This window comes from Miscanthus floridulus, chromosome 10 (assembly GCF_019320115.1).
Source record: "Miscanthus floridulus cultivar M001 chromosome 10, ASM1932011v1, whole genome shotgun sequence".
Classification (NCBI taxonomy): domain Eukaryota; kingdom Viridiplantae; phylum Streptophyta; class Magnoliopsida; order Poales; family Poaceae; genus Miscanthus; species Miscanthus floridulus.
Window position 1 is genome coordinate 137,750,514 of NC_089589.1, and position 22,155 is coordinate 137,772,668.

Sequence of the window (22,155 nt, forward strand, 5' to 3'; positions counted from 1 at the left end):
ATTTTTCTTTAACTATATTTCATTGTAATTTGAAATGATGGAATTTTTTTAATAATTGTCAATTATAAATTACATATAGATCTAATTTTAGGTCCTCATTTAATACATTTAATCCATTTTTCTTTAACCATATGTCATTCTTCTAATTTGAAATGATGGAATTTTTTAATATATTTGTCAACTATAAATTATTATTTTGCAGTAATACTATATTTCTCAAGTTTATTTATAGGGCTTAAGAGATGGACAGAAGTTCATGGATGTATGGATCGTTAAGGTGTACGAAAGATTTTCTCTCCAATTTGAATGGATTCATTGAAGCCGCAGAAAATTGCAAGAATATATGGGGTTTCCATGACATGGGAAGAATCAAATCTCACTTGCTCATTCGGGGGTTCATCAAGGACTACACCATTTGGACCAGCCACGGTGAAGTGGATGTCAATGTTGAGGCAGAAGTAGATTTGTTTCATGATGCACTGGACGATGATGACAGTGTATTTATGGATGAATGCATCAATGAGCTTAATGACGAATGTAATCGCTTCGACCAAGTTCATAGTGATTTTACAGATGGTGTACATGTCGCGGGCAATGATGATGGTGGCGGCGGCCGAGTCGGTGATGAAGAAGATGATGATTATTTGGAGGAATTGCTATGGAACATTGGTCCAGAGGTGTTACTCAAGAGCTCGAGGGGGAAACAACATTTGGAAATGCTGAAGAGGACAGCAACAGAGAGCTTGTACAACATTGAAAAATGTTGCCCAAGTCATTGGACCGTGTTATGTTTTGTGCTTGAGCTTTTAATTTTGAAGGCAAAGTATGGTTGGTCGGACTGCAGCTTCAATTATCTATTAAGCCTCATGTCGTGGGTTCTCCCACAACCAAACCATGTCCCTGCCAACACGTACGAAGTGAAGAAGGTTATTAGTCCGTTGACCATGGGGGTTGAAAAGATCCATGCATGCCCCAACCACTGCATCCTTTATCGCGGCGATACATTCAAGGATTTGATCAAATGCCCGAGGTGTGGTGCTAATCGGTACAAGCAGAATAACCATTATGTTGAATCCAAAAACAATTCCGGTAGAGGAAAGAGGAAAAAGGGTGGGAAAAATATGGCCATAAATTCTGATCCACCAGAGGAGATTCCTCTAGGGCATGATCCACATCAGAGGAAAATTCCTGCCTTGGTCATGTGGTACCTTCCAGTGACGGACCGCTTGAAACGTATGTTCTTTCACCCAAAGGAAGCCGCATTGATGACATGTTGGGATGTGGAGCGCAAGCAAGATGATGGTAAGATTACACATCCGGTAGATGGTACACAGTGGCAACTATTCGATGCTAAGTATCCAGAGTTTAGCAGGGACCCACGGAATGTTCGATTCAGCTTGAGCACAGATGGAATGAACCCGTTCAATGAAAGGACTAGCAACCACAACACTTGGCCAGTGATCTTAAGCGTGTACAACATACCCACGTGGTTATGTCAAAAGCGAAAGTACCTATTGCTGGCTATTCTCATTCAAGGGCCAAAGCAGCCAGGTATGGATATAGATGTGTTTCTAGAGCCCTTGATGCAAGAAATGGAGATTATATGGAGAACCGGGGTCCCAATGTACGATGCCTTCCAAAAAGAGGAGTTCATATGCAGAGCAATTATCGTTGTCACTACTAATGATTATCCCGCACTATTTGCTTTGTCGGGACAATTTAAAGGGAAGACGGGATGTGTTGCATGCTTGGTTGGGACTAGATGGGTGTTCCTTGATGCATCTAAGAAGACCGTTTATATGAGGTACCGACGTTTTTTGAAGGCTACTCACACGTACCGAGGCAAGATGTACTATAGGCTATATGTGTCGATGTTTTACCACCGGCAACCCGTCACGGGGTACCCGAGACGGTGATTTGTTCGGAGGGGTATCGGCGTTTGCAGGAACTCGATGGTAAACGCAGGGAGGCAACGATTTATACTGGTTCGGCACGCCGGAAAGTCACGGCGCCCTACGTCCAGTCTGGTGTGGATAGTATATTGCGCCCTACGCTATTTGTTGTGTTGCGAGGTATGTTGTGGTTGTGAGTTCTGTCGGTTATGTCTAGGTCCTGATCTAGGGACCCCTGCCCTCCTTTATATAGTCCAGGAGAGGCGGGAGTCCTAGTCGGTTACAAAGTAGAGATCCTAGTAGGATTATGTGCAACTAATTCTAGTAGGATTACATGTAGGGAATCCTAGTTGGACTATGTCTTCTTCTCTCTTCTCCGTGGGAAACCCCATGGGTCCCGTATCGACAAGCCCCCGAGCATCTCATGGATGAGCTTCAGAAGCCTTCTTGTTCTTCTTGGTCTTCGTTGAGTTGTTGTTAATCCATTCCAGGTTCTTCTTGAAGTGAAACATTGAGATGGTCTTCTTTGTCTTTTCTTCGGCTGATGTGCTCTTTTGGACAAAAGTGCACTCACTGAGTGTAGCCCCCGAGCCTCTTGCTTGTTGGGACAAGAAGCCAGAGGGTCCCTTTAGTCTTCTTGGTTGCTCTGAGTTCTTTTTTGGTGGGTGCAATTTTTCGTAAAAATTGCACTCACTGAGTGTAGCCCCCGAGCCTCTTGCTTTTGCTTACAAAAGTTGGAGGGTCCAGATTCTTGTCTTCAAAAAATTTTGGGGGGTTATGTATCCCGCAGCCCCCGAACCTTCTCCAAATACTTTTCTTTAGAATAGAAATCGGATGAAGGGTCTTGATGTGCTGTCTTTGTTGTAGTCTTGAGTACTTGTATTCTTGGTCTTTCATCCTTGAATTCGAGCCCCCGGGCGTAGTTGAAGCGAATGCCGAGCCCCTAAGCTTAGTGTTTGACTAAGCCGTGATGCTCTTCCGAGTTGTTTTTATTCATCCAGGTCATTTCTAGAATTCTCTGGTTCTTGATGTACCTCTTCCAAGTTGTTTGCGCTTCGTCCAGGTTCTTTCTGAACTTGTATGTACCTTATCTGGGTTGTTTTTTATTCATCCGGGTCGTTTCTAGACTTCTCTGGTTCTTGATGTACCTCTTCCAAGTTGTTTGCACTTCGTCCAGGTTCTTTCTGAACTTGTATGTACCTCATCCGGGTTGTTTTTTATTCATCCGGGTCGTTTCTAGACTTCTCTGGTTCTTGATGTACCTCTTCCAGGTTGTTTGCACTTCGTCTAGGTTCTTTCTGAACTTGTATGTACCTTATCCGGGTTGTTTTTTATTCATCCGGGTCGTTTCTGATCTTGTCTGTACCTCATCCGGGTTGTTTTTTGATCAATCTGGGTTCTTTCTGAATTTGTCTTGGTACTTGCAGCACCTCTTCGGGGTTGTTTGCGCTTCGTCCAGGTTCTTTCTAAACGCTTGTCTTGGTCCTTGCCGCACCTTGTCAGGGTTCTTATTTTATCAATCCGGGTTCTTTCTGATCTTGTCTTGGTCCTTGCCGCACCTTGTCGGGGTTCTTTTTTTATCAATCCAGGTTGTTTCTGGACTTGTCTGAGTAAAATAGCTCTCAAGAGCGTGTTTTCCCCGATCTCATGGTATAGATGTAGCTCTCCTGCATGTTAAACATAAAAATATATTGTAAATGACATTCCGGATATGAAGTCGGGAGCATGTCCCATATTTGAATAATCAATCATGGGCGGACCCCGGCATTATGAAATGTATATAAACTTTTTGCGTCTTGCTCTTGCTAGGACATGCAAATTCCTCAGGTAGTGTCCTGTTACGTTTAAGCACTTGAATCTCTGGCGTATGGTTCAGAGGTTCATGACATGACCATGTGAGCCTGGTACTCGGTTCGTGACCGTCCATGTGAGTAGACAAGCTTCACGGATTAAGGCGTGTTCTACCTGAGGAATTCGGCGACCGTTAAGAGAAGACCTAGAGCGCTATGTTTGCTCGCATGATGATTTTTTTGTATCTTGAGCACTATGCTTGCTCGCATGATGATTTTTTGTGTCTTCCCTTACTAGGTCGGTTAGTTTCCTGGGTAGTAGCCTGTTACGTTTAAGCACTTGAATCTCGCGTTTGGTTCAGAGGTCCATTGACGTGACCACCCGTATGGTTCAGAGGTTCTTTGACGTGACCATCCGTATGGTTCAGAGGTTCATTGACGTGACCATCCATTCGAGAAAACAAGCTTCACGAATTAAGGCTTACGATCCGAGGAAACTAACAGCCATTAGGGGAAGATGATATGGCCACAGAGGCATACGAATAATATCCGAAATGTAAAAATTAAAGCGTTACTTAGCTTGGTTCATGGCAGAGTTGTCGATCACCGCAGGCGGGTAGTTGATCGGTGTGGCGTGCAGCCGAGTAGTTGGCATAGATGGAGGTAGACTTGATAGCTCTCTTGTCGCCGACATGTCGAGTACTCAGATCAACTCGGAACCCGTCGCATGTACTCTGAAGTCGCTGCCGAGTATCAGGAAGCCGTTGTCGAGTATCCGGTTGAGTCCGAGTAGTGGGAGTAGTCCATCAAGCGTCACACGGTAGAGTCGTCGAGTTGTTGTTGTGATCGGCGCTGACGGCGTGGGGGCGGTGCACCCTTCCAGCTTGACGTGAGCCTTCTTGTTGACCCCCTCCCTTTTTTTTTGAGGCAGTCGTAGACATCTGTTCGCGCACGAATATATACACGTATACGTTGCCATTGGCCTTGCTTTGCTTCGTCATCTTGGCTTGCATGGTGAGGTAAGTTGCTCCCTGGTAGATTCTTGATGGAGCCGAGTTGTCGTCGTGTGCATATAGCCAAACAACCCGGTGGATCTTGATGCAACGATGCAATTTGCTTGTGGTCTTGGACATCTTGTCAGCTTCTGGCTTGGTTCTGATTTGGCTGGATGGCTTGTTATGTATGTACGTGTATGTACACCTTCTTTATTTGCATCTTGAAGTGGTTGGACATCGTGGTGAGTTCTCATCATCTAGTTCTTGACTGGATCCGTTCCAGTTGAGTTGTCAATGTGCCTTCTCCATGTATATTTGCATATATACGCGTATATGAAAAAACCAAATATTAATACGCTGATTGCTTTTGGCTAGCTTGCTGCTTGTGTCATCCTTGTAGCATCCTTTGCATGTACTTTTGAGTAGATGGATATCGTCTTGTCTGTCATAGTAGAATTTGTATCCGATGCCAGGACTTTTTGCTTGATACAGTACTCGGCTTGGATAGAATTGGCCCTAGGACTTGTACGTGCTTGCTTCTAAACATTGTATTAGCTTGTGTACGGAATCTTTGTCGCTTTGCTGATGTATACGTCATCCCATATTTTCTCTCATGAATCTGCCTGATGTCGTCTTGCTCTGTGTCCCATTCTGGATAGGTTGTCCGTGATGGAGTTGAATCATCATGGAGTTGAGTAAATTAATTCTATTCGGACTTGGCACCGTGATCAGACCGAAGCTGATTCTAGTTCGGCTTGCACTTGTCCTCCAGTGGCTCCGTGTACCGCCTAGCTGCTTGGCTGCTTGTACTATGCCTCGAGACGTCGGGTTGCTGTTAGTGTACGCGCACCTTCCCAGCGGCAGCCTGAACGATCGATTGGATGTACGAGGACGTCGCCGAGAACATGCGCTTCAGCGAGTTGTCGAATGATGCCAATGACAGCCGCGGCGAATCTTGATCTTGGCGTCTTCCGAGCCGCAGCGAGTTATCGACGAGGTTGACGAGAGCCGCGGCGAGTTGTCGACAAGGCCGACGAGGGTCGCGGCGAATCTTTATTTTGAGGTCCACCGAGCTCTCGAACGCAAAGCGCCGAGGTCCCCTACCTGGCGCGCCAGCTGTCGATGTTTTACCACCGGCAACCCGTCACGGGGTACCCGGGATGGTGATTTGTTCGGAGGGGTATCGGCGTTTGCAGGAACTCGATGGTAAACGCAGGGAGACAACGATTTATACTGGTTCGGCACGCCGAAAAGTCACGGCGCCCTACGTCCAGTCTGGTGTGGATAGTATATTGCGCCCTGCGCTATTTGTTGTGTTGCGAGGTATGTTGTGGTTGTGAGTTCTGTCGGTTATGTCTAGGTCCTGATCTAGGGACCCCTGCCCTCCTTTATATAGTCCAGGAGAGGCGGGAGTCCTAGTCGGTTACAAAGTAGAGATCCTAGTAGGATTACGTGCAACTAATTCTAGTAGGATTACATGTAGGGAATCCTAGTTGGACTATGTCTTCTTCTCTCTTCTCCGTGGGAAACCCCATGGGTCCCGTATCGACAATATGATGACAGGCCCGAGCTTGAAACTGCTCCAGAGAGACAAAAGGATGGAAGGCATGTGTTTGAGATGGTGAAAAACATAAAGGTCGTGTACGGGAAGAGGAATTTCGATGGCCCCATCAATAGAAGCATACCTCCTATCGAAGGGGTGCCTTTCAAGAAGCAGTCAATCTTCTATAAGTACCTTCCATATTGGCTAGACTTAGAGGTCTCCCATGCCATAGATGGCATGCACCTAAAGAAGAACGTGTGTGAGAGTGTAATTGGGCTCTTGATGGACACATCGAACAAGGATTCCCTTAACGCCCCGAAAGGACATGGTGCAGTTAAATGTCAAGCCACAACTTCACCCAGTACTTTAGGCCAACGACAAATTTCTCTTACCCGCGGCGAGCTACTGCTTGCCATTAGAAGAGAAGAGGGTCGTATGCAATTTCTTGCGTGGGATCAAAGTTCCGATTGGTTTCTCAGCAAATTTGAAGAGACTAGTGTCGATGAAGGACCTGTCCATAAAAGGGAATGCCCACGACTGCCATAACCTGCTGACAGTATTCCTACCTATTGCAATCAGGGCTATCAAGCCAGAGTATGTAAAGATGGTCATCACTCGTATGTGCTACTTCTTTATCAAGATCTCAGAGAAGACCATCCATAAAGCAGAGCTTGACGATCTATAGGAATTTGTGGTTGAAACCTAAAATCAGCTTGAGATGTGCTTTCCCCCAGCCTTTTTCGATATTATGCCACACCTCATGATCCATATGATTGAACAGATACGTGCATTGGGCCCTTGCTACTTACATGAGATATGGACCTATGAGCAATTCATGTCGGTTCTAAACCGCTACGTACATAATCGATCATACCCAGAGGGTTCTATGATAGAGGGCTACAAAACCGAAGAGGTCGTCAAGTGTTGTTAGGATTACCTACAAGACAAGAGGGGTATCGGCCTTCCCGATTTTCACCGGCACAAGGGCAGGCTTGCAGGAAAGGGAACCACAGGAAAAAAGGTCTAGATAAGCAAGGATTTCATTGATGTGGAACAAGCACATTACAGCGTGCTTCAACAGTTAATCTTGGTGCAACCGTACATCGATGAACACATGGATGTCATTCGAGCATAAAGGAATGGTCGCAAAGAGGGTTGGGTCTTGAAGCAGCACAAGCTTTGTTTCACTAAATCATTCAAGGCGCTAGACCTACCAGTAGGAGAAACAAAAGTTGAGATGACTCTACATTGCTTATCCAGAGGGCCCTCTACCCAAGTTACTAAATGGCAATCGTACGACATCAATGGATACACGTTCTACACCAATGCAAAGGACATGAAATCCGTGAGCCAAAACAGCGGCATTCGCATCGATGCTATTGATGCACGTAACCAGACAACCACATACTTTGGCTTCATTGAGGACATATGGGAGCTAGACTATGGAATGGGTATACAATTTCCCATGTTTCGCTGCCAATGGATAAAACACCCACAAGGGATCGAAGTGGACAACTACGGGCTGACACTTGTGGACCTCAGCAATGTAGGCTATAAAGATGATCCTTGGGTGCTCGCTTCACGTGTCGCACAGGTTTTCTATGTAGAAGACCCAGCAAATGAACTCCTTCCAAAGAGAAAGAAAAGGCATGTGGTCATATCTGGAAAACAAAGAATTATAGGAGTGGACGGCGTGGAGGACATTGAGAACTTCAACCAATACGAAGAATTAAAGCTCTTCACAAACTTTGTAACGAAGATTAGGAATGTTGAGAAAGCACTGCCAAAAGACATATTGCCTTGGGAAAGGAAAGATGTGCCTGGAAAAACCGTGAATGGGTAGTGAGATTATGTAAGTGTGTTAGATTATAATATATATGTAGTGGAACTATGTATGACTATGTAAGTGTGTGAGATTATAATATATGTGTAGTGGAACTATGTATGACTATGTAAGTGTGTGAGATTATAATATATATGTGTCGTGGGACTATGTATGCTTCAAGTGTTTGCAATTAGAACATTTTTTACTTATTAGAAGATCATTTATTATTTATTAAAATACATAGAATAATATATATTACATGTATACATAGATGTTTTATTAAAAAAACTTAGATAAGATTTTAGAGAACATTTATGATTTATCAGAAAAATATTTAAGATTTATTAAAATAGATAGAACATTTATTCAAAAAGTATATATGAAAAAGATACAGAAGACTAAATAAAACATATAGGAAATTTATCAAAACATATAAGAAATTTGTGTTTGAGATTTATCAAAACATATAAAAAACATTTCTGATTTATATTTGATTTATCAAATCATATAGGAGATTTATTAAAACATTTATCTGATTTTGTAAAATATATATGTGATTTATTAAATCATATAGGAGATTTAATAAAGAAAAAATCGAAAAATATTTGTAGGGGCGGCTGAAACACCAGCCGCCCCTACAAATGCTATTTCTACGAGCGGCTGGATTTACCAGCCGTCCCTAGAAATGATTTGTAGGGGCGGCGCCCATGAAAATGGCCCGCCTATATAATACTGGGCGCGCTGCTGCGAAATTTTTCTAAGTCCCAGGGCGCGCTTTTCATCCACAGACTCCGCCAGGCTGCTGAAAGTTCGAACCCTAGCGCCTTCTCCCCCGCCGCCGCCGCCGCCCCTTCGGCTCGTCGTCGCGGCCACCGTCCCTTCGGCTCGTCGTTGCGGCCGCCGCCCCTGTGCCTCTCGTCCTCGCGGCTGCTTGTCGCCGGAGTTCCTCCCCACCCTCTCGCCTCCGCCGCACCATCCCCTCCTCTATCTCCAGCCTGCTTCTCGCCGCCGCCGTCTCTCGCGCGGTGCTGTGTGCCTCTCGTCGTCGCGGCCGCCGCCCCTTCGGCTCGTCGTCGCGGCCGCCGCCCCTTCGGCTCATCGTCGCGGCCGCCGCCCCGGTGCCTCTCGTCGTCGTGGCTGCTTGTCGCCGAAGTTCCTCCCCACCCTCTCGCCTCCGCCGCACCATCCCCACCTCTATCTCCGGCCTGCTTCTCGCCGGAATTCCTGGACTGGCGCGCCGCCCTATCTTGGTGAGGCTACTCTGTCCCCTGACCTCTCTGTGATGCCGTCGAGGTGCTGTGCTCAGTGGTGGTTGTCCTCTGTCCAATCCCCTGCCTCTTTGTGATGTCTTGCCGGCAAGGTGCTGTCCCCTGCCTCTTTGTGATGTACTCTGTGATGCTGGAGAGGTGCTGTGCTCTGTGACTTAGTGCCTATGATGTTCAATTTTGGTCCATGAGTATATGAATTAGTGCCTATGATGTTCAATTTTGGTCCATGAGTATATGAATTAGTGCCTATGATGTTCAATTTTGGTCCATGAGTATATGACTTAGTGCCTATGATGATCAATTTTTGTCGATGAGTATATGACTTAGTGCCTATGATGATCAATTTTTGTCGATGAGTATATGACTTAGTGCCTATGATGATCAATTTTTGTCAATGAGTATATGGCTTAGTGCCTATGATGATCATTTTTTATCAATGAGTATATGGCTTAGTGTCTATGATGATCAATTTTTGTCAATGAGTATATGACTTAGTGGATCAATTTTTGTTGATTAGTATATGACTTATGCTTGGATCAATTTTTGTTGATGAGTATATGTCCGCTAGCTGTGATGCATATTAGCTCTTCTAGTTACTTTTCTCTGTAAATTGTTGGCAATTTGTTGGATCATTCTCAGGTTATCAAGAATAGAACCAGGCTGCTGTCTTTTTTTTTCTTTGAGCAGTACCCTGTATGAGTTAAGTTGAGAATTTAATTCTTTAATGGTTTAGTTTTCATTAATCTGAGGTTCACAAGTTGAGTATTCAGTTTTTGTATTCATTATTTTGCACTCCATGAATCTAGTTTAGTTACACACATAACCTTGTTTCACAGTTATGCTATATTTTCCATACTGTAAATTGCTTATCCTTGTTTGAGTCATTGTTCAGTGAATGTAGTTCTGAGTTTAGTTTTTTTTTTCACTTTCAGTAGGAATTTTTGTTGTTGTAAGCTGTTAGTTTTTAAGAACTATCCAAGTATGGCTATGCTTCTACAGTTTTCAGATATATTTCGGGTTTCAGAACTATGCAAGTATATATTTTTTTAAGTTCAGAGCTCCTGTGTATTTGATATTTGAGTTGATTAGTCATGAGCTGCATGTGCTGTTTTGTTGCTCAAGAGTGAGTGGATTATAGGCTATTTTCTGCCAAGTGCTATGTGGTTGAGATATATTACTCCATCCAGTTACTCCATCCAGTTACAGTTACAAATAAGTGATGTTTTATGGGTTGTCTCAAATAAACACCTAGAATGTGCTGTGCTTTTTTTGTTTGATTAGATGAAATGGTGTTGATCTAAATCTGAGCTATCCCAATTCTGGTATGCTGAGGCTTGAGCTTGATGTGTTTTTCTCTCTGTCTGCTGTATAAATGTGAGGCTTGAGGCTTGGACTGTTTACTTGTCTTTTCAGCTTTCTATTTTTTGTGAGCTAATTGGAATTTGAGCTATATTATGCTCTTTGAGTTCAGTTTCAAATGTGCTATTCTAGGTCATATGCAGTGATTATGTTTTCCTTGCAAATAAACTGAGGCACTAAGTCATATGCAGTGATTATCCCGCACTTTATGATGTTTTCCTTGCAAATAAACTGAGGCACTAAGTCATATGCAATGATTATCGCAACCATTATTATGTTTTCCTTGCAAATAAACTGAGGCACTAAGTCATATGCAGTGATTATCCTGCAGTTTATGATGTTTTCCTTGCAAATAAACTGAGGCACTAAGTCATATGCAGTGATTATCGCAACCATTATTATGTTTTCCTTGCAAATATACTGAGGCACTAAGTCATATGCAGTGATTGTTGCCACCATTATTATGTTTTCCTTGGAAATAAACTGAGGCACTAAGTCATCTTTATTATGTTATCCTCCATCTGTATTATGCATGTAAATCAAGGCTAAAGTTGAGAATGAAATACATGATCATTTGTTGTTCCTTGTCTTATTCCCAGTCACAATATCTTTTTATTTTGTTTGGCTCGTAGCACCGGACGAGTCAATAAGAGTAACGATGTCTTGTTCCTAGTCACATCTTTTTATTTTGTTTGGCTCGTAGCACCGGACGAGTCAATAAGACTAACGATGTCTTGATCCTAGTCACAATATCTATCTATTTTGTTTGGCTCGTAGCACCGGACGAGTCAATAAGAATAACGAGATGTCTTGATCCTAGTCACAATATATATTTATTTTGTTTGGCTCGTAGCACCGGACGAGTCAATAAGACTAACGATTGCATATGTCAACCTTTTCAGAAGAATCAACAATATGACAGGATCTCCGCAGCAGCCCACACATGACAATGACGAAAATATGTACAACGTGGATTTCGAGGCAACTAGGCAAGAAGAGCAGCTCAGTAAAGAGTTGTTTGAATCACAAATGGAGGTAGAGATGATGGAGATGATTAGATGCGGTGATGGGGGTGAAGTCATACATAACGAGGCCGAAGCTGAAGAAGAAGATGACGATAACCTAGAAGAGGAAGAAGGGCCATATGTTGAGCCCGAAGATCCTTTCCCAGGCATGAGCGGGAAAAGGAGGCCTAGAGATCAGGATGAAGCTGATTCAAATTACATCCCAAGTGAAGAGGTATGTGATAACTGTTGGATGTAAGACCAATCGTCATTTTCGAGTACTCTTCGTTACACTTAGTAAACTTGTGTCCTCCATATATAGGAACCTGATCAAGAAGAGTTAGAGATGGGCACAGATGCATCTGTGTCAGGACCACTACCTAGTGGGCCCAAGGCAACCCAAGCCAGACAGTCACGCCTTGGATATAAAAGGGGCAGGTTGGGGCCAGAGGGCAGGGGGGACAAATTATCAGAACAGAATACATTTTCCTTAGTTTACTATTCTTCTTCCCAAGTCTACCTTTCTGTATTGGTTCTTCATTTCTTCGCTGCTCCGATTTCCTTTCTGTACTAGTTCTCCTGAAATCTTGTATCCTACTTGCTTGAATCCAGTTATATGTGAGCAATCTAGTCCGGTTGCTAACAATTGGTATCAGAGACTCGTTCTCTCCATCCTGGAACCCCTCCCACTCTTCCCACCCCACTATACCCGTCTCCAACGCTCTCGTGGAGCCATGGATCCCAATTTCAAGTTGCTCTTCGACGAGATGAAGAAGTTCAATGCTCGGTTCGACGAGCAGTCCCTGCGCTTCGACGAGCAGTCCAAGCACTTCGACGCCTTGGAGCTGAGCATCACCGAGCATTCCACCTCTACAATCGTCCGCATCGAGAGCTGCCTCACCTACACCGACCCCGATGCGCCCGCTTGCGTCACGCCCGCGCCCACCGCTTCCACCGCCGCTTCCGAGCCGTTCAGCGCGTCGCAACACATCGTGGTCGACAACTGGGGCGGATTGTTCGAGGAGCCTGCCCGCGTCCTGGAGGAGCGCATCCACGACTTCTCCGCCGGCGAGGGCGCCTTCACCGACCAGTGGTTCGTTGACGCGCTCAACACCCCTGCGCCGCACCCCGCGGTCCCCGAAGACCTCTTCGGCCTCCACACGGTCGAACTCAACCCCGTCCCCGTGACGGCCCGCGCCCAGTCCGACGCCGCAGATACTCCTCGCCACCACGCCGCCGCGCTCATCACGGCTGCACCTGTGCTCTTCACCCCAGGTGTGCCCAGGCCGTCGGTCCAGTACCAGTTTTCCAGGGCGACCTCACCTCCTCCGGCTGCGCCTGTGGGTCCTCTTCGGCTTCCCCGACCGCGGCTCGCTCGTCGTGCGCCTCCACCGCCGCGTCCACGGCCGCGACGTGCTCCTCCGCTTCGCCGACCTCGGTGTGCCGCTCCACGTCCGCCCCGGCATCGCCGACCGCGGCTTGCTCGTTCGAGCCTGCCTCGGCTTCGCGGACCGCGGCGTGCTCCTCCGCGCCCGCCTTGGCTTCCCCGAACGCGGAGTGCCCTTCCTCGTCCGCCTCGGCGTGCTCGACGAAGGCGTCGCACTGCAGGCATGGAGGCGTGCCATCCTCTCCGACCCACACAACGTGACGGGCTCGTGGTCGGGCCCCGACGCGTGCGCCTACCACGCCCTCACCGTCGTCGCCTCCGTCAACCTCATCCACGCCGACCTCGGCACCCCCTACCTCCTCGCCGAGCTCGCCGCCACGCCACAGCGCCAACTCTCCTACCACCACCGGATGCAGCAACGACTTCGCCAATTCCTACTCCACCACGAGAAGGGTCCTTGCTGGCCCTGGCTGCTGCTTGCAGCCAGTCAGGTGCTCACTCCGTTCATACAGCAAGGGTGTTCGTTGAAATGTCGCTCTGTCACCAACCTCTATCAGCAAGCATGCCTACACCAGTGTTCACCTTCCAGTGTGCTGCCTTGCCATCTGCTGCGGTGCTCCATGCTCGCACTGCTGTCCGAGGCGCTGCGCTGTCGGCTGTGGGCCGCCAGGGTCTTGCTATCATCCACGACACTTCGGCATTACAAGCTGAGGAGCTTCTCAGCTGTGGAGGTGATTTCACTAATCCCTGTGATTTCAACTTGATTGGTGCGCCGGTAGTGTATGTGAGGAGCTGTGATGTGAATGTGGTGAGCTTGTGGCTGTTATTTTCACTGGATTGGGCTGAGCAGCAACCATGGCTACCACCATCTCAAGCCCAAGTGCTTACTGAACAAGGTATGACTAGAGTAGTGGTTGGAAATTTGCTTGCACCTGAACCTGGTAGCCTCTGGCCAATGCTTCCTTGGCCACCTCCCCAAAGCAAAGGGATATGGTTTCAGTTATCAGTGAGTTATGTGCTTCACCGTGCAGTGCACCAGTGTAGGGTCACATTCATCCATTGTGTGAAATATCAAGAGGGTTGGAAACATTGGCTTGAGTTACTTCAAGGTGCAGTGCAAGATGAACTCAATTGCAGGGAGACAGTTCACTGGCTTCAATCATTTTGTGCTGCTCTAATACTCTTGCCTCTCATCAATGATAGGAGAGCTATGCTGCTACTTAGTGTTAGTCAATGGGGCCTGCTTATACTACATGCATCCATGCTCAAAAGAGTATCTCCTGTGGGAGTTGAACATCTCGTGGTTACAGTAACATCTAATATGCAACCACTATTTCAGTGTTGTCCAATTGCAGTAGCAAGGATACGTGCTGTTGTTGTGTCGGCAGCTCGGATGGAAACTGGAATCCTTCAAATTACATTTGATGGAAATCAACAGTCATGCTATAGAATTTACAGAGATGCTAGCAGCTCAACGTTAGCACTGAGTCTTCAAAAACTGGGCTTCCTGTCCCCGATGCTTGCCATGCCGAATGCATCGTCGCTCCAGGACATGGTTAATACAGACGCAGTGGAGGCAGACGTTTATGCAGTTTGTCTGAAGGATAGAGAAGGCGTGCTGAAGCAAGTTGGAAATATTCCTGGAAGGATAAATCTCACAGTACAGTTTTGGGCCAATAGCCAAACTCTTGGATATATTTCACTTGCAGGGCAATTCATTGATTCTGAGTGGAAGCAGCACCAAGGAATGCTAAACCTTGTGATGGTCTGTTGGTCTTGTTCAGAGAATGCAGTTACTCAAGCTATCAAAGCATATGGGCAGAGTGACTTCTTGATGGAGGCACTGTCTACCTTCCTTGAGATGTTGCACACTGCCATCCGTCCAAGTTGCCCATCAGTAATCAGCTTCATCACGGTATGTGCAGCACAGTCTGTTCTTGATTATGGGAGCGCGCTGCATGGTGCTGTACTTAGGTGCTCCCTTGCAATGGATATCTTTGCTGTATCAGCTTCCCTGTGTACTCCATTGGTTTTTGCCAAGCTGCCGACAAGCCCAGTAATGGGTGGGGAGAATCTGCTGCAAGTGATGAGGAAAAATCTGAAGAAGAACAATGTCGCTCTTGCTGTTGTCTACCTCGGGGAGTTTGATGGTGAAAGGCACGAGAAACTGGAAGCTATTGTTGCTACTGCTAGTGGAGCATCGGGTTTTGAATTTGGTGTGGACTCAAATGTGGACACAGAGCTGGCGCTAGCCCTTCAGATCTCTAGGGAAGAAGAGCGAGCAAGACAAGATGCTGCAGCAACACAAGCTGGAGAAGAATCGTCCAAAACTGAGAGTGCAGGCTTCCCAGTTATGATTTGGCTTCCTAATTGGTTGTGTTTTCACTTGCTCTGGAAGCCACCATGGCAGCTACCTGCACAGATGATGTGGTTGATGATGACGCCAATGAAGACTATGGACAACTTTCCAAGATGGAATCAAAGCAAAAAGTGATCATCCAGTTTCCTTGGGGATCACGGTGGTTCCAAACTTCTCCATCGGCTTGGGGGCAAGCCGAAGCTTAAGAAGGGGGGAATGTCAGGACCACTACCTAGTGGGCCCAAGGCAACCCAAGCCAGACAGTCACGCCTTGGATATAAAAGGGGCAGGTTGGGGCCAGAGGGCAGGGGGGACAAATTATCAGAACAGAATACATTTTCCTTAGTTTACTATTCTTCTTCCCAAGTCTACCTTTCTGTATTGGTTCTTCATTTCTTCGCTGCTCCGATTTCCTTTCTGTACTAGTTCTCCTGAAATCTTGTATCCTACTTGCTTGAATCCAGTTATATGTGAGCAATCTAGTCCGGTTGCTAACAATTGGTATCAGAGACTTGTTCTCTCCATCCTGGAACCCCTCCCACTCTTCACACCCCACTATACCCGTCTCCAACGCTCTCGTGGAGCCATGGATCCCAATTTCAAGTTGCTCTTCGACGAGATGAAGAATTTCAAGATTGTAGGCATCTTCGGGAGTGGGAAGGATTAAGATTAGGATTTTGAAGAAACTTTTGTCATGACATGTGTAATATACTTTGTTGGATGTGTAATATACTTTGTAATATATTAGTCGAATTAATATTAAATAGCGTGGTTTTATATATATATATATATATATATATATATATATATATATATATATATATATATATATATATATATATATATATATATGCAACGGTAATATGGCGATCTACTACCATGACGATTTGAATTTTGGTGCCAAAATATAACCTCTAATACATCAACCTCTTAATCGATTTGAATTTTCAAATTTTGGCGCCACATTTACTGGTGATCCACATTTGAATTTTCAAATTTTGGTGCCAAAATTTAGTGGATGCCAAAATATATCAGGGGCGGCTGTAACCCACAGCCGCCCCTACAAATCGATTTGTAGGGGCGGCTGCTGTAAATCCGTTTTATACGGGCGGTTGGAAACGGCAGCCGCCCCTACAAATCGATTTGTAGGGGCGGCTCCAGTCTAGAGCCGCCCCTACAAATCGAAGCCGCCCCTAAAAATGGGGCATTTGTACAGTCACTTACTTAGGGGCGGCTGGCGAAACCGCCCCTACAAAGCATCGCCAGCCGCCCCTAAAAACGATATCTGGCGTAGTGTCCGTGTTGGTCTCTGCTATACGTGTTTGCTTGTTTCTTTGTGAGCTGTGAGTTAGTCTCAGTTAATTTCCACCATATATATGTACACATGGTACCATATATAGAGGCTAAGAACAGAAAGAAATGGTAGAAGTGGGGCTCCCGACCTTTGAATTCATCTCTGCACACAGGAGAAAAATAATTAAAGTTGACCTAACCCTTACGTAATAAAGACAACGCTTTTTAGAATTTATGCATATATTTTCAGATTATGTGCCATATCAAAGGATAGTTTTAAAAATAGAAATATATTTCAAATGTAAATCTACCTATCTATACAAATCATCGACCCTAGATGCATGAAACCACTAGTACATAATAGTACTATACAGGCGGTTCCCAACCTATTTCCACTAGCATTTTCTAGCGCCGCCTGCGCTAGGGGCCACATTTCCACTGCGGTTCCTTGTGAACTACATGTGGAAAACTGTTTCCACTAGCGGTTCACTTAGTGAACCGCCTATGGAAATAGTCCATTTACACAGGCGGTTCATTAAGTAAGCCGCCAGTGGAAACTGTTTTCCATAGGCGGTTCACTAAGTGAGCCGCTAGTGAAAATTGTTCTGCCCTATCTATAAATTATATATATTTTTATATTTTTATATTTTTATACTATTAAATATATACATACATATATATATATTGATATTGATATTGAAGCTAGTAAACCCTATTGGATGGTGTTCAAATATGGCAACATGCAATTTAAATATTTCATATATACATTTATATACATCAAAGTTTCGTGCTCACAAACTTAAAGTTGCAAGAGTATATATACATCACACATTGTATACATCAAAGTTTGCACCTGTGCTCTAATAACCCGTTCGCCTAAGATTTAACCTACTAATCTCTGTTAGCGCTCGGAACTCTGGCTTGGATAATTCACTTTCATGATCATGATATTTCCCTTCATGTGGAATGACCTGTTTCAAGAGGAAAAGGCACAGGTCGTCAACTATGTTGTACAAAGCATCTTCGGTGATACGCTTCGCCTTCTCTTCCGTAAATTCCTGCAAAGAAAGTTTATAAACATCATATATTTAAAAATTGCAACTTTAATTTCAGAATTACATACATGACTATTACTTATATTACCTTGGAAGGGTTGCTGGTGTATCGTCCGCTCTCTCTCATGTGCTCGCACACGTAATATCCATAGAGGATAGATCCGGGTGGTTGCTAGTGGAACTATATAATGGGAAAGTGGTTATTTTATAGTTGCAACAGTGGTCCTATGTATTGTACATGTATGATTTGTATTCGTAAGAGTTAATTTTCATACATACTGGCCAATTATAAAAAATTTGCAATGGCTGCCCTTCTGATGAGGACATGACACGTTCGGATACGATTATTGATTATAAGGTGAGCACGTTCCTAAATTTGGATAGTGACTTTTGTTACAATTCACTTGGTTCCACATGTACATATCATTATTTGAATGTAGGTACAAATGCGTCTCAAAGTGCAAGCTCATCAAAGTCCAACATTCGGTTCGTCGGCAGCCCAACAGTGTTTCATTGGGAAGGCCATAACTCATCCATCCGGAGTGCGATTGAGGTCAATAAGCACTTGATAGAAAGATTATTTGATAAGCTTTCAAATAGATCTGGCCCTACTTCAATATCACGTCGGCAAGACCTCCGAATTATCAAGATATGCTGTAGCAGTTTCTGCCAAGAGCTACGCTGTCATCATGGGCTTGTTATTCACCCTTGGGACCCTGGCCCAAGTGGGAGCATGCCCCAAGGCGAAGGAGAACACACCACAGAAGACCTTGGACGCTCTCCCCCTTGGCCACCACCTTTGGAGGCCGGCAAGGGCGTCCAAGCCAAGTTGGAGGCCCGGTCCAACACGACTTCGAGTCTGCCTCGGCCTTCAGGATCAGTCTGCAATAAAACGGATGCCCAGGATGCATACGGACTCTGTTTTCGATGAGTCACATATGGATGGAAACATAATTTGATAAGCAAACCAATGGCGTTGGTTTGAGGTCCAAATTCCTTCTGAGTCATCAGGAAATGTCGAAACAAGCCAGCATCCAGAATCTGTTCCAGTGCTGCGTCACTGTTTTTGGCCCGTTGGGCCGTGTATCGTGTTTGAGCCCGTTAGGGGGGCGCGTCCAGGGGGTGTGACGACCCTTAGGCATTATATTTAGTAGCCGCCACCCTCGTTAGGGTTTGGGTTTTGCTTAGATTATTCTGTCAAGAACAGTTTCGCCGTTTCATCGGTTTGTGAGACCCCAACTCGTGAGATTAATCATTCATCTGCAAATTGGTTGCATTCTTCCTTGTTCTTGCTTGTGTTCTTCGATTCGCAGGCAAGGATTAGCCTTCTTGGCGAGGTCAACTGTGCAACGCCGGTTGATAACCAGAGGAGACGTGGTGCTGCGATTGCGGGGTTTCGGATCGTGTTGTTCGGAAGCCGGATCGACTTGCGTCTCGTTTCCACCAAATCGAGAATTATCAGAACCTTTCGGAAGATCGGGAACCCTTGTTCACATCACCTTCTATCTTGGACTCGCACTTTCCACCTTTTATCTTATAAAACCTATACGCCCTATGATCTCGAAAAGAATCACCATGTCATTCTCAAAGTCTCATAATGGAAATGTATGCATGCATATCTTGACTTACAACTCTAAGAGCTCCATAAAGTGTGATAGCTTGCTGACGGTTAATTTGCGGAGTCTAGTACCAGCACCCTTCCGTCCCTAGGATAAATGACGATGCAGATCCAGTGGTCCTTGCACATATCAAATTCATGATGCATTTGTGCATTGGAATTATTTAGTTTGATCTATGCAAACTCACACTTACCCGAAGTTGTACGAGGCCATTACCGATTCCCTGTCTTGATACTTGATTAGTGCCTATCCAATGTAGAAGGCGTATTTGGATTCAAATTCCAACCTCAACTTTTTTATTTTGTTCTCCCAATCTTCATCTTCTAAGCTCAATAATTCCTCGTTGTCCTTCCCCACTCTAAATGTGTCCCGTTCTTGGCATATAAGAGTTGGGTTCAGATGGCCACCCTTTCATTGGCACAATAATTAAAATCCAGACCATAATATATCTCCTGCTGCTCATATAGCATTCTGTAAGGCACATGCATGTCAGATATTGAAAATTGGTGCAACTACAATGCATGTGTAACTATGTAACACTTACAATGCAAACGTCGTTATGATCTTTACGTCTAGTCTCAGGAAGTTCATCGTCAACCACACGTCTTCAAAGTTAATAAGACACTTATCATTGGTACTAAGTGTTGACGGTGGTTAAGCCCTAATTTTTACCGTCAACTAGTCCATGAATTGGCGTAAAATGAATAGCAACCCATAGCCATAGGGTTTATTCCTAATGAGTTCCACGAGTTTTGGTGTTTGCAAGTTATTTCACAGGTATTACACCGTACAAAATAGTCTCAAATGGCAACATAGACAATACCATTGCGAAGAGCTCGTCGAGACGATCAAAACGGATATATCATTTGCTACACTTAGAGTCCGTATGGAGAAGTTATTGAAGTCGCAAATTAAAAAGGATGCTGATGTCATCACCGACGTTAGCACTGTTGGTATTTCTTAACGTTCACAGATAAATCCGCAAGCGCACAGAAAGTACCATTGTAGCACTTCACCCGGGAGTAGGGTATCGTAATTTCCATGGGGACGAAGTGCAACACTCTGAACTGATTCACCGCTCAGAATAGGCTAGCTAGGGTAAACTGGGTAGTGGAGTTCTCTCAAAAGGGAGAAGAACTTGGAATTGATCAACCGGTTCCTATTCACTCACTTCGGGCACCAGATAACCTTAAGGATTGCCTAAGGATGCCGGCCTGTTGCGTAACTACACAATACCCGGACATGGAGGTATTCCAGGGACGGACAGGGCTGTCACCACCTGCCGCCAACCCCTCAACCGTTGGGTAAAATGCACTCGAAGGTAACCTCTAGCCCAGACACCGCGTCTACGCTATTGATCACTACTTTCGGGATCGGCCACAACCCCTAAGTATTCGCTACCCGCAGCGAACGACGAGCCCGCAAATGAATAAGAACAAGAAGATCAAACCTCAAGAACTCACCACAATTGGGATGAACACGAAGAACGTTCTTCAATTAGAACGAACTCAGCTGAAGAACAAGTGATGAACACGATGAACGTTCGAAGAACGTTCGTCGCGTTCGTCGAAGAACACCACCGAAGGGCCACCGACAAGTCCAGAGCTCCTTCTCTTGATCTTCACCCACTCCTCTTCTATTTTGCAGAAGGTTTCTGCCTACAACTACTCCTAGCTCTACTATGCTGGTGTGGAAGAAGAATGAACCAAAGTTTGCTTGGGGTGGAGCTTCTCCCCTTTTGTATGCAGGTGAAGGTGGTTCAGGGGCGAGAAAACAGGCGAAACCGACCTGGCAGAGAAGGGCTTCGGTATTGGCGGCGGTGCGCCAAAACTGGGCTCCAGAGGCCTCAGCCCTGGGCCGGCCGGTCTATGGGCCGGCCAGTCCAGGTCTGGCGCCCCTCGGGCCCCGCCTTCGCCAGTGGCCTCCATTCTTGCTGGGCTTTCTTCCTGGGCTGGTTTGATCTGGTTCTCTGCCGCGTAGATGGGTTATCTCTGCTGGGCTTGGCCCAAGGAAGGCTTGATCATTGTCTTTTATTCTTTTTAGCCCAGAACCTGTATTATTGCACTAAGCCTGCCTGCAAAACATATATCTACCAAAACTATGGAAATTGATTAGTATAAAGCCCTATTGCTAAGTTTTGGTATTTATTTGTTATTGTATTTTATCTGTTGGCGAGGTGGAATTAGAAGTTATTTATCGCCAACAAGCTCCCCAACACTTAGACCTTTGCTCGTCCTCGAGTAAAGCTTTGAGGTCTAGTATGGTTCAACATCTTGAAAATAATATTTAAGTATGAAATATTTGCTTTGCTTCACCTGCATTTGTGAACTTCAAAGTGTCTACCATAGTCTCATAGAGTAATTGAAAAATGGAATAGCTTGAAATCAAATCCCTTCTCATCTCTCTTGCTCAATATACCTGAGTTTTGATAAAATTTGTGCAAATGAAAAGATGATGGCATTAATCCTGGAATGAACCACTCATTCGCTCCATATATGAGGTATTTGTATCCTTACCAAAGACATGATGTCTTCCTATCCTATTATGTGGAGCTTTTAATCTTGAGATGGAAGAACAAAGACATACTTGCTCCATATATATTACTAAATCAAAGTCAGGATTCTAGGGAGATTCTTGTCATACATTTAGATCAAGAAGTGCATGTGTGAGAATTTCATGGTGGAAAGAAATGAAGAGCTTTTCTTTAGAAGTCATCCTCTCTCTTTTATGGGTAGAGATAGGGCTATCACTCTTTTTTCATATATA

The 22,155-nt window shown here is 45.0% G+C and overlaps 1 protein-coding gene across 1 annotated transcript; it reads left to right on the plus strand.

Annotated features, from left to right (window-relative positions):
* Positions 1-242: 242 nt before the first annotated feature.
* Positions 243-9,299, plus strand: LOC136489773 (uncharacterized). The gene is made up of 4 exons (XM_066486321.1): positions 243-1,551; positions 6,700-6,814; positions 7,481-8,059; positions 8,834-9,299. The coding sequence occupies exons 1-4, from the start codon at positions 243-245 to the stop codon at positions 9,297-9,299; spliced, it is 2,469 nt and encodes an 822-aa protein (XP_066342418.1).
* Positions 9,300-22,155: the final 12,856 nt, after the last annotated feature.